Source organism: Desmodus rotundus, chromosome 3, assembly GCF_022682495.2.
Source record: "Desmodus rotundus isolate HL8 chromosome 3, HLdesRot8A.1, whole genome shotgun sequence".
Lineage (NCBI taxonomy): Eukaryota > Metazoa > Chordata > Mammalia > Chiroptera > Phyllostomidae > Desmodus > Desmodus rotundus.
Window position 1 is genome coordinate 170,713,897 of NC_071389.1, and position 14,452 is coordinate 170,728,348.

Here is a 14,452-nt window from a genome sequence, read left to right on the forward strand (position 1 = left end):
AGAAATCTTTATTTGCTGAATGCGTACACCTGTATCGCCCTGTCATTGTGCAGATCATTGCCATCGTCCATGAAAGTTTTCCTGTGCCCCTTTCCAGGCAATCCTGGTTTCCATTGCCCCAAAGGCAATGCCTAATCTGATTGTCCCCCGCCATAGATTAGATTTGCCAGCTCTAGAACTTCATAATAATCGAACCACATAGTTTAAGCTCTCTTGTGTAAGACTTCTTTCTCTCAGCATGATTTTTTGAGGCTGACTCAGATTGTAGTATCGGTCAGTATTTGTTCTTGTAATTGTTGGGTATTCTATTGTGTAAATACACCTCACTTTTTTTCAATTTCTTGTTGATGTACACCTGGATGGTTCCCAGGTTTTGGCTATAATGAAAAAAAAAGGCTGCTATAAACTTTCACATGCAAGTCTTTTGATGGATATGGTTTTATTTCTTTTGGGTATAGACTAGGAGTGGAATTGCTGGGTCAGGGTAGGTAGGTAAATGTTTATATTTGTGAGAGACCATGAGATCTTTTCCCAAAGTTGTTTACTTTCCACTTTTACTAGAAACTTGTGGGAATTCCAGTTGTTCACATGTTCACCATCATTTGATTTTCTTAATTTTGTAATTTAGCCATGCCGGTAGGTATGAACTGCTAACACATTGTGGGTTTAATTTGCTTTTCTCTCAGGCCTAGTGATATTGAGCCCTTTTTGATGAGTTTATTGGCCATTTGTTATTTTTATGAAGTGGCTATTCATATATTTTGCTAACTTTTTATTGGGTTGTATTTTTACTATTGAGTTGTAAGTACTTTGTATATACTAGATGCGAATACGTCATCAGATACATCAGATACATAGTCTGTGGCATGCAGACTCATTTACTTAAGGTATTTTTATGAGCAGAAGATTTTAATTTTGATGTAGTATAATTCATTATTTTTCATGTATAGTTATTGACTTCTGTGTCTTAAGTCTTGACTTCTCAACATATGATTCCCTCATATTTTTCTATTTTCTTTGAGAAGCCTTATAGTATCAGTTTTTATTTTGAGAACTATGATTCATTTACGTTAACTGTGTCTATGGTATAAGGTTGGTATCAAGGTTCTTTTTTTTCCAAATGGATATTCATGTGTTTGAGCACCATTTGTTGAATAGACTTTCCATTTCTTATCGGATTGCTTCGGGCCTGTGTAAAGAATTAAATCAAATAACTGTTCAAATATGATCTATTTCTTGACTCTGTATTTTATATTCCTTTGAACTTTTCATGGATGTTTTATGCCATTACCCTTTTGTCTTGATTACTGTAGCTTTGGAAGTTTTGAAGTCACGTATTATGATCACATGATTTGTTTTCTTTGTTTTTCTCCCAAGACTGCTTTGGATATGCTAATTCTTTTTCATTGCCATGTGCAGTTTAGAATTGTATATATGTGTGTGTGTGTATATATGTATATATGTGTATGTATATATGTGTGTGTATATGTGTATGTGTATATATATGTATATACATATAACTGGTGGGATTATGATAGGAATTACATGAATGTATAGAGCAATTTGGGGAGAATTGGCATCTTAAAAATATCGTTTCACAATCCATTCTTTATTTGTTTAGGTCTCCTCTCATTTGCTTTAGCAATGCTTTATAGTTCTCAATGTAGAGGCCTTCCATGTCTTATTTAATGTAACACTAGCAATTTTGGTTCACTGCTACTATTATAAATGCAATTGTATTTTCAATTTCATTTCCAATTGTTGCTATCATTTAATAAAATACAGTTGATTTTGTATATTGACCTTGATTCTTGTCACCTATTCTAATTACTACTTTGTAGGTTTCTTTAGGTTTTTTATATGAACAAACACCATCTGAAAATAGAGACAGTTATACTTGTTTCTTTTCACACTTTAATTTATGCTTTCTTTTTCTTGCCATATTGCATCAGGTAGGACCATCAGTAGAATGTAGAATGGACATGGGGAGAGTGAAATCTTTGCTTATTTCCTGACGTTAAGGAAAGCATAGTCTTTCACAATTAATTATAAAGTTAATTATAGACTTTCCATGTAAGACCTTTATCAGGTTAGTAAGTTTTCTTCTCTCCAAAGTTGTCTCAGAGGGTTTTTTTTAGTCATAGATAGATGTTGAATTTTATTAAAGATTTTTTCCTGCATTTGTTGGGACACATATTTCTGTTAATGTGCTTCTGTCAATGTATATTTATTAATTTTTTAAGTGATAAAGTAACCATGCATTTCTGGGCTAAGCTGTACATCATACATTATTTATGCTATATATTGCAAGAGCTTATTTGTTAAGGTTTTTTATAGCTAGGTTGTGAGGGGTATTGGTCTGTTTTTTTCTCTCAATATCTTTTCCAGTTTTTATATGTTGAGATATACAAATGGATTTGCAAATGTTCTCTGTTTCTCTATTTTTGGAAAGACAGTCATGAGATTAATTTTATTTCTTCCTTAAATGTTTGATAGAATTCACTGGTGAAATCACCTGGGCCTCTACCTTTAACTAAGGGAGGATTTTAAATCATAAATTTATTTATTAGATATAGTCTCTTCAGAGAATCTATTTTATCACATTTCAATGTTGGTAAGTTATAGTTTTCAATAAATGTTTTTATAGTTTTCAATAAACATTTTTACAATTTTGAAATGTAAATTTCAAATATCTAAGTTTTCTATTTGTTGTCATAAAGTTGTTTAAGATATTCTCTGATTTTCTTTTTTAAGTGCCTTGTATATGTAGTGATAACTCTTCTTTCATTGCTAGTATCAGTAATTTGTGTTTCTCTTTTCCTGATCATTCCAGCAAGGGCCTTATCAATTTTCTTGATCTTAAAAAAAAATTAACCTTGTTGACTTTGTTGTTTTAAAAAATTTCCTCAATTATTTGTTCTCTATTTTATTGCTTTCTATTCTTATTTATGTTGTTTTCATCCTTTTATTTATTTTGTTCATTATTCTTTTCCTAGCTTTTAAAATGGAAACATAGATCATTGGTTTTAGACTTGTCCTTTTTTCCCTAAAATAGTTATTTCAAAGTTATGAATTTTTCTCTAAGTATTGCTTTAGTAGCTATCCTTAAATTTTGATATGTAGTATCTTCATTATAATTTACTTTAAATATTTTCTAACTTTCCCAGTGACTTATTCTTTAGTGTGTGGTTAGTTAGAATTGCACTGTTTAAATTACAACTATTTGGAGACTTCTAGATATCTTACCATGTGCAAAGACTGAAAGGTTACGTCCATTATCTGTGTGCCTGGTGTTCGTACCCTGTGCTATCCTCTCCTCTTAAGTGTGACTGGGACTTGTGAGTTAACTTCTGGCCAATAAGTTATGGCAAAGAGTATTATACCAAATCTGTTCAGATTGCAGCCTGAGTCCATGAAAACTCTTGACCCATGGAAATTGTGAGATAATAAGTATGTGTTGTTTTAAGCTACTAAGTCTGTCACAATTTGATAAACAGCAATGGAAAATACATTTATTATTCTTGACTTTTAGTTTAATTGCATTGTTATCAGAGAACATACTCTATATAACTTTTGTATTTTAAATGTGTTGCTCCTTGTTTTCCAAAGATATAGTCTGCACCCATACTACGCGTGCTTAACTAGAATGCATATTCTGAAGACTTGGGGTGTATTTTTATAAGATTAAATATCAATCTTGTAAATACTTAATACTTCAGTGTGGTTGATGGTCTTCAGATTGTCCAAGTCTTTATTAGGCCTATGTGAATTTTAATTGTCTAATTCTTAAAAATTGAGGCATTTGTCATTATTAAAAAAATTTAAATTTCTAATAGTACTCTTTGTCTTGAAGTCTACATTATCTGACACTAATAAAACCACCCCAGATTTCTAATGCTTTACTGTATGTTTTTTCTTTCACTTATATTCAGTCTGTGTATTTGTATTTAAGTTGAATCTCTTAGTTAGCATATAATAATTTGGCCTGTTTTAATTTTTTTCTAAATCCATCTTGACAATCTCCATATTTTAAGCTAAAAAAAGAATATATAATGAGCTTATATGACAATTCAGTTCTTTTTCACTAAGGAAGTTGCGATTATCCACAAACATGCTGCTTTGATAAGTGTTGTCCAAACTGGATTACCTCGTATGTTTACATTTCTTCTTTCCCATCCTATATTCATCTGCACTGACCGTTATGCAAACTTCAAAGTATACTGAATTCATGACAACAGATTTCTAGGAACATCTCTGCTTTCACCTCTATTTGCTGCAAAATTCTGGTTGTGGTTGTGGTTGTGGTTGTGAGATGGTGTAGATCCCAACCCTTCTGACTGGCTGTTTGCAGGCTGGGTTTGGTGTGTAGGATTGTCGTTCTCTGTGCTCTGTGGTTGCATGTGGGGTTGTACCCCATTTTGAGGGAGAAGAGTCACTAATTGAATGCTGATTTGTAAAGCAGGAAACCACATATTGTTACATAGCTACATGGATTCCACAATAATTCCAGGTTGCACTGTTAGACATATCCCTGGAAGTTGAAACATACTTACCTATTGGTTAGGTTACACAAATACCAACTTGTGAATTCTTCATATAATGAAGGCTTTTAAAAAAAAACAAGGCCAGAAGACAAAGTCCATTTGGAAGTCTACAGAATTACACCTAAGTTCTGAAATGTATAGGCTCTCCTTTTCTGTGTCTCCTATGTCTGTGCATCCATCACATATAATCAGAGTGGGAGCACTAACATTTCAAAGTCCTTACCATACCTCCACTTCAAGACTCCAAAAATGCACTAAAGCATACATGTTCTCTTAACAAATAAAGTTATCTGGAAATAGAATATTTAAACTTGTCTTCTGTTATTAAAAAGCATTATATTTGGTGATGTTTTAAAAAATATTAGTGAAAGATTGCATCTTTTTTCTTTTTCACTTTTCAGCTCTATTCCTGTACTGGGTAATGGCCTTTATTACAAAAACCATAAAATTGGTCAAGTACTGGCAGTCTGGGTGGGGCGTATCAGATCTGCGCTTCTGCATCACGGGCATAATGGTCATCTTGAATGGACTCCTGATGGCTGTGGAGATCAATGTCATTCGGGTCAGAGTAGGTATCTGATGATTCCTCATTTAGTTCCTGGAATTCAAGATTCTGATATTAAAGATCACAGTCAGCTAGAAATCAGGAGCATTTAACAAATGTATGTCATCTATGGGTATAATTAGAAAGTTGAATTAATTGCTAAGTTTCAGACCATTAATGTTCCAGAAATCTTAATTTGACCCTGGAATCTATTTATTCATTCACAAATATTGATTGAATGCCTCTTATGCACTAAACACTATGATTAGTTCATATTATAGATGAAATTGTTTTCATCAGAAGTTTCAAAAGTTCCATCATCCACGAGTGATTCCAAGCAAGCCTGGGTTAATCAGACTACTGTATTATCAGAAACGTCAAACTGAAAAGAAGATTATCTAATCCAACTTGTTCATTTCACTGATGCAAAAACTTCTATAGCGCTAACTCTTACTGTGTATCCAAGTACACGGTCAGGACTCATATCTGATCTGTGATTACAAACCTACTTTACTTTGCACCACCTAAAGCCTCCAGTTACGCTGTGAGACATCGCAGAGGTCGATTTTCCAGTACTCATGTCCTGTCAGAGCACTTTCAGTCTGCACTGGATGGCTAGACACGCGCTGCAGTGAATAGCGGACAGCGTCAGTTCACATTAGCCAGAGCACAAATTCTAACAGAACGACTTCACAGTGGTGCTGGTAACACCTTTTAAAAATCTAAAGAATTTAAAAATCTTCATTTAGTTGACTTTATCACAGGGTATCACAAATCACTGATTTTTAGTAATGGTTATTTTTTAAAAGGATAATATTTTAGAAGGAGTCCCAAGTGGATAAAATGTAAAATTCTGGAATTCAAGTAGTTAATTTATTCATAACAAAAGGGAAATATTTTAAAGAATATTTCAGAAGGGGATGGAAAGAGGTATGAACATATCAACTTTGGCCCCCTGAAATGAAAATGTAGAGAAGGTTAAAATTGTATTTTTAATATGTGAAAAAGAATCAGGTTAATTGTTATTCTGTGGAATTTTTCTTGCCACAGAGATATGTTTTCTTCATGAATCCTCAGAAAGTAAAGCCTCCTGAAGACCTCCAGGATCTGGGGGTGAGATTTCTTCAACCATTTGTGAATTTACTGTCAAAAGCAACATACTGGTGGATGAACACTCTTATCATATCCGCTCATAAAAAGCCTATTGATCTGAAGGCAATTGGAAAGTTACCAATAGCAATGAGGGCGGTAACAAATTATGTTTGCCTGAAAGATGCATATGAAGAACAAAAGGTAAGTTAATATCTGTTTTTTATGTAGCTAATTGTAGCGGATGGGGCTATTAAATATAAAGGCACTAAGCCTAAATAACATCTATGGTTAAGGAAGAGCAGATTTTTTCTCTCCGTCCTTCCCAGTAGTCTTGAGTCATGTTATTTGGGCTGCTGAGGACACAAACCAGAGACACAGTCTGGGGCAAAAGTAGGTTTACATTGTGAGTACATGAAATAGTTTATTCTTGTATTATTGTTCATTAATTATTGGGTTGGTTTCCATACAAACAACCATGAAACTATTTTTGCCCTGCCCTGTATGCTGTGTGAGTTGCCCCGTCAATGCATGAGTAGGGATAGAGAGAGCACTCTTTGCTCTGGGTCCGAGTGGAAAGTAAGAATTAAGTCCAGTGATAGTGTGTGCCTAGTCCTTGTTACCACATAATGTTAACAATGCATGGAATTGTTCAGTTTCTTTTAGATCGTATCCACTAATAACTGACTTTTAAGGGACTAAAATCCTTTAGTTATTAAATAAAATTTGGATCTTGAATTTCAAACTTAGGGACCTAAATCAAATAAAGGGGCATCTTCTGCCTACTCCATGTACGTACCAAACTATATTTTAGCCCAAATTGGTTTCTTCTGGTGATTTCTTTGAGAATTTATAATTGCTTTAAAGATATAAACATGAGAGTCTTTGGGTCTTTTCAATTTGTCTTGTTTTCATTCGGTATGCTATCCACAGTAGTAGATGTATTTTATATTGCAATCACGTACTGATTTTATTGTAATTAAAAATGAGTAACAGTATGGAATTGCCTCAGAAAACTAAAAATGGAACTTCCTTTCAACCTGGCAATTCCATTGCTGGGACTATACATTAAGGACCCTGAAACACCAATCCAAAAGAACCTATGCACCCCAGTGTTCATAGCAGCCCAATTTACAATAGCCAAGTGCTGGAAGCAACCTGAAGTGCCCATCAGTAAATAAGTGAATCAAAAAACTATGGTACATTTAAACAATGGAGTACTATGCAGTGGAAAGAAAGAATGAGCTCCTACCCTTTGCTACAGCATGGATGGACCTGGAGAGCATTATGCAAAGTGAAATAATCCAGGCGGTGAAAGACAAATACCATATGATCTCACCTATAAGTGGAACCTAATCAACAAAACAAACAAACAAGCAAAACATAACCAGAGACATTTAAATTAAGAACAAACTGACAGTAACCAGAGGGGAGGTGGGAGGGGATAATGGGGAGAGGGAGGTGGTTTTCAGGAACATGTATAAAGGACACATGGACAAAACCAAAGGGGGTAGGATTGAGAGAGGGAGGTGGGGATGGCTGGGGTGGGGGGGAGAAGTGGGGGGAAAATGGAGACAACTGTACTTGAACAACAATAAGAAAAATATGAGTATTCACAATACTGGAAGGGAGCAGAGTATGGAGAGTTTTTGGCTGTTCTAAATTAAGATCAACAAAACATTTATGGTAAATGATGAAAATCACCTCTCTGTGGGGTCAAAAATGTGTATTATGAAATTAATGTTGCAGGAAATGGTTACTACAAATGAACTTGAGTCATCTCTTTGTACCTCTGGGATAAAGTATTGCATAATATTTTTTAAACTACTGTACTAAAGTAAAGATTAACAATATAGCCTAAACATAGCTTACGTTTTTGAGTACTCTTATAATACAGATTAGCCTGAACTTGGTGTGTTAATGCCTTTTATCAAAAACTTAAACAATAATCAAATTACTTATCTAACCGGAAGTGAATGTGAAACACAAGTGAACTCTATTGCATTGAGGTAGCTTCTTCGCCGCAGTGAAAAAACCTTATTCGCCTTTTCTCCAAGACATAGTTATGATGACTATTTAGCTCTTAAAATCTTTTCAACAGGTGACTGCAGATGTGTGAAGCCATGAGTTGGCTTAAGTTATTTGGTATATTCATGACAAACCTACAGTTACCAAGTCAAAGGGAATGCAAATCATTTTAGCCTTTAGAATTTCGGGTGGTGTTTTGACAATTAAAAATAATACAATGTCTGAAAACTGGCCTGGTTACTCTTTACTCTATTTCATTAAAACGCATTCAGTAGCATAGAATGCAAGGGTGGAGAATCATTTTTACTATACTGAAAGAGACCCATTAGCAGTTATTTATAAACCTTTAAAACATAATCAAAAATATCAGAAGAGATTTCCATAGTGGCTAAGATTAATTGCTGCTCTAGTCATTTTATTTTGGTTCATTTGGATTTTTGTTTTGTTTGCTTTGTTTTGTTTTTTTTTCAGAAAAAAGTAGCAGATCATCCAAACCGGACTCCGTCTATATGGCTAGCAATGTACAGAGCTTTTGGGCGACCAATTCTACTGAGTAGCACATTCCGTTATCTTGCTGACTTACTGGGTTTTGCTGGACCTCTCTGTATTTCTGGAATAGTGCAGCGTGTGAATGAAACCCAGAATGGGACAAATAACACAAAAGGAGTAAGTTTGTGGAGCTTTTAAAAGGAAATATTGGCAGATTTCATTATAATTGTTACTTTTTTATTGGATTTATTGGGGTGACACTGGTTATCAAAATTATATAGGCTTCAGGTGTACAATTCCACAACACACCATCTGTACACCTTATTGTGTGTTCACCACCCCAAGGCAAGTCTGTGTCCATCACCATTTATCCCCCTGTACCTTCCTCTGCCTCTCCCATCCCTCCCGGCTCTGATCATCGTCACACTGTTGTCCATGTCCATGAGTTTTTTCTCTTTAAATTTTTTTCTCTATTCCTCTACTACCCTACTCAGCTCCCCAACCTCAATAGCTGTCAGCCTGCTCCCTGAGTCTGTCTCTAGTTTGCTTGCAATGAAATACTACTCAGCCATTAAAAAGAAGAAAATTTTACCCTTTGCAACAGCATGGATGGACCGAGAGAGCCTTATGCTAAGAGAAATAGGCAAGTTAGAGAAAGGCAAATACCATGTGATTTCACTCATATGTGGAATCTAATGAACACAATGTTACTTTTTAATACAGTTTTATGAGCAGTTCAAGCAGGCTTATGTATAAAGCAATTGAATACTTTTTTAAAAAGAAAACAGCAATTGTGGAGAATATATTGTGTTCGTGTATTAAAATTGAATGAATCTGGTCAACAAAATCTTTTCTCAGATTCAGAGCCCATAAAAATGTAATAGGCATTTACAGTGTGCCAGAAATTATGCTTGGAAATTTCACACTGGTTATTTTATTTTGTCTTTACAGCAATCCTTTAAAGAATTTCCATGCATGAGTACATGAGGGGTGGTATTTGAGTCACTTTTTTAGAGGCCTATAACTGAGAATGTTAGTGATGTGACTTTTAATATGTACATTTCCTGTTCTAATATATTAAAGACAATCCTGATTCACAATGATAAGGGCAAGTCCCATTATGACGTTTTTATTAGATGTTATGTTACTATTTGGGGGGCTATTTAGTATAAGATATTTGCTGTTAGAAATTTATAATCTTATATTTTCTGTTCTTAATAAAGCATACATCACAAATTTCCTGTTTTTTTTCTAAGAGGAGTTAATTTCCCTAGTTTCATAGATAGAAATGCTAGTACAGATGCATAGATTTTCCTGTTCAAGTTTCTCAATCTGATTTCTTCTTACTCTTTCAATCTGATTTCCTGTCATTTTTTTTACCTATGCAAATGTTATGCATTTTCAAACCCTGCAGTAAATGCTGCCTTCTCAGTGAATCTTCTTTTGACTGTCCTCGTTGGAATTTGACTCTCCTGTAACACATTGTTTAATTCATGTTGGCACTTACCATAAATGCTATTTATAATGAAGCATGTTATTTACGGATACGCTTATCTCTCTAGGTTGAAAGCTTTATAAACAGAATGACTGTGAACAGTTCATATTTGTGCCAACAATGCTTAGTCCAGTTCCTTGCATACAATAGTGTTCAATTATTGATATTATTGAAGTGAAGCAGGTATTTGCACTTTTGTGATGTTATCCCTACTACCTAATTACATACAGATATTTAAATTTCACATAAAATTCTTCTGTCATCCCTCTCCCTTATGTATATTAGCCACACATTTGTCTGAGGAGGAACGGGACTTACGAATTTTATGTATCCCCATGAAAGAAGGGAGCAGAAGTAGAATTTAATGGATCTAATCATAAAAAATGAGGGGTGTTCATACCGACCTGATGTACTTATTTGAGTACTTATTTTCCTTCACTTCTAACATCCGAATTACCACATGCCATTGTTACAAACCTGAAACAATCAATTTTACTAAGTCATATTCCTACTAAAACAACTGTTTTCCTAAGTTTGTTTTTTTTATCACTGGAAATGTCATGTGGGTGAGATCAATAGCCAAGTTATGTATTTTATAATTTATTTAATTAATATAAATTAAGATATATGAAAATCAGAAAGAGTCAGCTCTGTAGCATTATTCTAAAATAATAAGGCTGCAGAAATTGTATTTTTGTTTCATTGGTCATGCTGCCCAAGTATCAGTTTTGTGGTTTTTACTTCTAAGTGAGTCTAAATTAACTTCAAGCTTCACTCGTTACTTCCCATATTATTAAAGTAGAATATATCTTTGCAGAAATGTACTCAAATTTTTTTAAAAAATTAAAAGGTACTTTTTTCCTATCATCAGGCATTTCCAGCTATTGTAGTGATCAGTTTGGGATTTTATGCACTGAACTGATTTCTATTTGTTTTTGTGGACATTGTGAAGAAAACCCCAAATTGCCTTTTTGTGGCTCATTCCACTGATATACTACAAAGATACTGAGTTTTTAGTTTTAAAAATTATGTATCATTTGATAAATGCAAACTGTACAACTGGTATATGAAAAGAACAATTTTAATTTATGTCTTTTTTTCTTTTGGGACAAGCATTCAGAAACTCTCTCATCAAAGGAATTTCTTGAAAATGCTTACGTTCTAGCAGTTCTTCTTTTCTTGGCCCTTATTCTGCAAAGGACATTTTTGCAGGCTTCTTACTATGTAACCATAGAGACGGGCATTAACCTCCGTGGAGCTCTGCTGGTATGTACAAGCTTTGCATGATCTTTGGTTCTTTAAAATGCCATATATCAGCCAGCGACACAAAGGGTAGTTGGCTTTCATTTTGTTTTTGCATTTCGTTTGTGCATTGATGTTATAACATCAACACTTCTAATTATAGACCTATTTAATAAAAGAAACATAGAGCTAATTAATAAACCCACTGAATTGAAAATAACTTTTAAGTAATACATTAAGAAAAAATATTTTGAAAGCTTGCATTTACTTATCTCTGTTTCTGTTTGTTCTAGAACTTATGTTTAAATTTGAATGTATGTTTTGGTTATATCACTAAAAAAATAACTTTATATTTAGTTGAGAATTGAAAGTAATTATGCTAAAGATGAAAATAATGGTTGACTTAAGATGGCATTATAGGTTTCTTCCCTTTTTAAAACAACTTTTAAGTGTTATTATTTTAATAAAAATAAATATGTATAGTGTTGATTATTAAATTTAGAGCTTCAAATACATTTTCTTTTCTTTCTTTCTCTTTTTTTGCAGGCCATGATATACAATAAAATCCTTAGGCTTTCTACATCTAATTTATCCATGGGTGAGATGACCTTGGGACAGATTAATAACTTGGTTGCCATTGAAACCAATCAACTCATGTGGTTCTTGTTCCTGTGTCCCAACCTATGGGCTATGCCTGTTCAGGTAGATCAATATAAGTAAGATTCTCATTTCAGAGGAAATCAAACAAAAGGAGTATAAGATACTTACCTCAGTAAAGGGTACACTTATTGAATGTGCTAATGTTATACCTTTCTTGTAGAGAAGGAAGCTGAAACTCAGAAATTCTATGACATAGGTTAAGAAAAAGGGATTTAGAAGTATATTTATTGCTGGAGTTTACATAGCTGCTCTCCCCCTTGTTTGCATGTGTTTAACCCCTCAAATCCTTTGTTTCTTTAACTGTAAAATGCAAATGATAATAGCATCTGCCCCGTGGAGTTGTTGGAATAGTCAATACTAAATAAGTCAGTATGTATAAAGTGTTCAGCATAGTGCCCAACATTTCGTGGCCTCTCAGGAATTGTAAGTTATTATTGTTGCCCAAATTTATGCAAGTCACAGAGCCAAGGCTTGATCCCTTTCATTTCGACAAACCTCCTCTATAGTATTTCTAAACTAGAGCAATTGCTTTAACCCATTGCATAGTTTCAAAAGTTGATATATTATAAAATGCCAAACTTCATAAGGTAGTAGAAATACTAACAAGCTGTAGAGCTATCTAGCTATTTCTGATGAAAATCAGCATTTTAGTAAAGACACAGTTTCCTCCCCCCTCATAGGGTAAAAGGGGGCAAAATAAATGAATTCAGTATTTTCCACTTTGTGATACTGAATATTTTTAATTATTTCAAGTTTTGCACCCTGTAAATGGAGCTTAAACTGTAGATCTTACTCGATTGTCTGTTATCTCTATCCCTGTGTACCCTATTTACTAAAGGACATACAATAATAAAGAAGATATGGCAGTTTTTATATTTATTGTTTGCCTTTTTATGTTCAAATGGAAATCCAAATCAAATAAAAGTGTGTAACATACACAGTGCTTGGCACAATGTAAGATATCAAGTATGTTTTGTTTCAGCTTCTCAAGGTGTACTTATATATGGGTCAACTAGGTAGCTGCCTATGCGGTATAATTTAGTGCAGCAAAAATCCCAGGCTACGTCCGAATGACTGCATGGTGGGTGACTTTAAGGAAATGTTTGTTTTGATTGGAATTCCCAAAGAGCCTAATTGATTAGGCAGTGAACATATGCCGTTGCCTCTAGAAGGCCACAATAAGCTGCTCTCCTTGACATGTAGGTGTGGGTTAAATGCTTTAACTGCATGGACACAGTTCATTAGGTGACATTTTGAGCCATGGTAAGCTGAACTACTGGGAACATTTTTTCAGAAAAAAAAAAGAAGAAAGTGACAAGCCAGAGAACATAGGCTAAGTCAGACTGCCCTTGGTTTTAGGAAATAAACTTAAAAAGGGCAGTGAGATAAGATGGGGTATGAACTTTAGCATCTTCAGTTTTAGTTAGGCGGTGGCTTCTTCTTATTACATGATTTCTGGGGTCACTGAGGAGGTGAGGAACTCAGATTATTCCTTTTTGACCGCAAACAACCATCCTGTACTCACATTATAACACTGCCCCTACTTTCCCTCTTCCTCACTTGGAAGTCTAGTACACTTCCAAGAGAATAAGGAATGTCAAATTTATGGTGAGTGATAACATTTTCAAGAAAAGCTTCATGTTCTTTCAGAAATTTGAAGACTGCTTTAGAAGGCCAGGAGCATTATGGCCCTGCTGTGCAACTTCATACAATAAAGTGGTTTGACCCCAGTAGTACAGATCATCACACTAAAAATAAATTTCTACTGCGTAGCTTTCCCCTTATAAATCATAGTAAAAAAACCCCACTGTCATGGCTGAGTTGACTTCTAAATAAACTTAATATAATAATTAAGAAATATTTTCACTTTAAAATTACTCCTTCATGCAGTGGTCCCCACACCCCCATTAATTTTCCCTTTTCCGTGTGTTTCCTCCCCAGATCATAATGGGAGTGATTCTGCTCTATAATTTACTGGGATCGAGCGCACTAGTTGGTGCAGCTGTCATTGTGCTCCTCGCGCCAATTCAGTACTTCATTGCTACAAAGTTGGCAGAGGCTCAAAAGAGCACTCTTGTAAGTACCTTCTTTTGGAAACATCCTTAGGAACATCTAATGCTGTTTTATTTTTTTAATGTAGGAAATGAATACATGCCACTCAGGATTATTTGGAAATCATTGTATTCATTTCAGTTCTTACGCAGTGAGTATGTATTTTCTGTATTACCAAGTAATTTTTAAAAGTGGTTTGAAATTTAAGACCTGATAATTTTCGACTCAAAATACCAAAATCACAGTTCCTGATGTTTTTAAGTGCTATGAGGTAAGGAGGCTTTGGATCTTCTTCTAGATGATTTGCCT

The 14,452-nt window shown here is 34.3% G+C and overlaps 1 protein-coding gene across 5 annotated transcripts in view; it reads left to right on the forward strand.

The window, feature by feature from the left end:
• The window catches only part of ABCC9 (ATP binding cassette subfamily C member 9), a 115,231-nt gene that overhangs the window by 13,685 nt on the left and 87,094 nt on the right, over positions 1–14,452 (forward strand). For all 5 annotated transcript variants that reach the window (XM_045184300.2, XM_045184299.2, XM_045184301.2 and 2 more), the window contains exons 6-11: positions 4,946–5,112; positions 6,139–6,381; positions 8,677–8,871; positions 11,303–11,455; positions 11,978–12,133; positions 14,033–14,167. In XM_045184300.2, the coding sequence (XP_045040235.1) occupies positions 4,946–5,112; positions 6,139–6,381; positions 8,677–8,871; positions 11,303–11,455; positions 11,978–12,133; positions 14,033–14,167 (1,049 nt within the window). The remainder of the gene's footprint in view (positions 1–4,945; positions 5,113–6,138; positions 6,382–8,676; positions 8,872–11,302; positions 11,456–11,977; positions 12,134–14,032; positions 14,168–14,452) is intronic.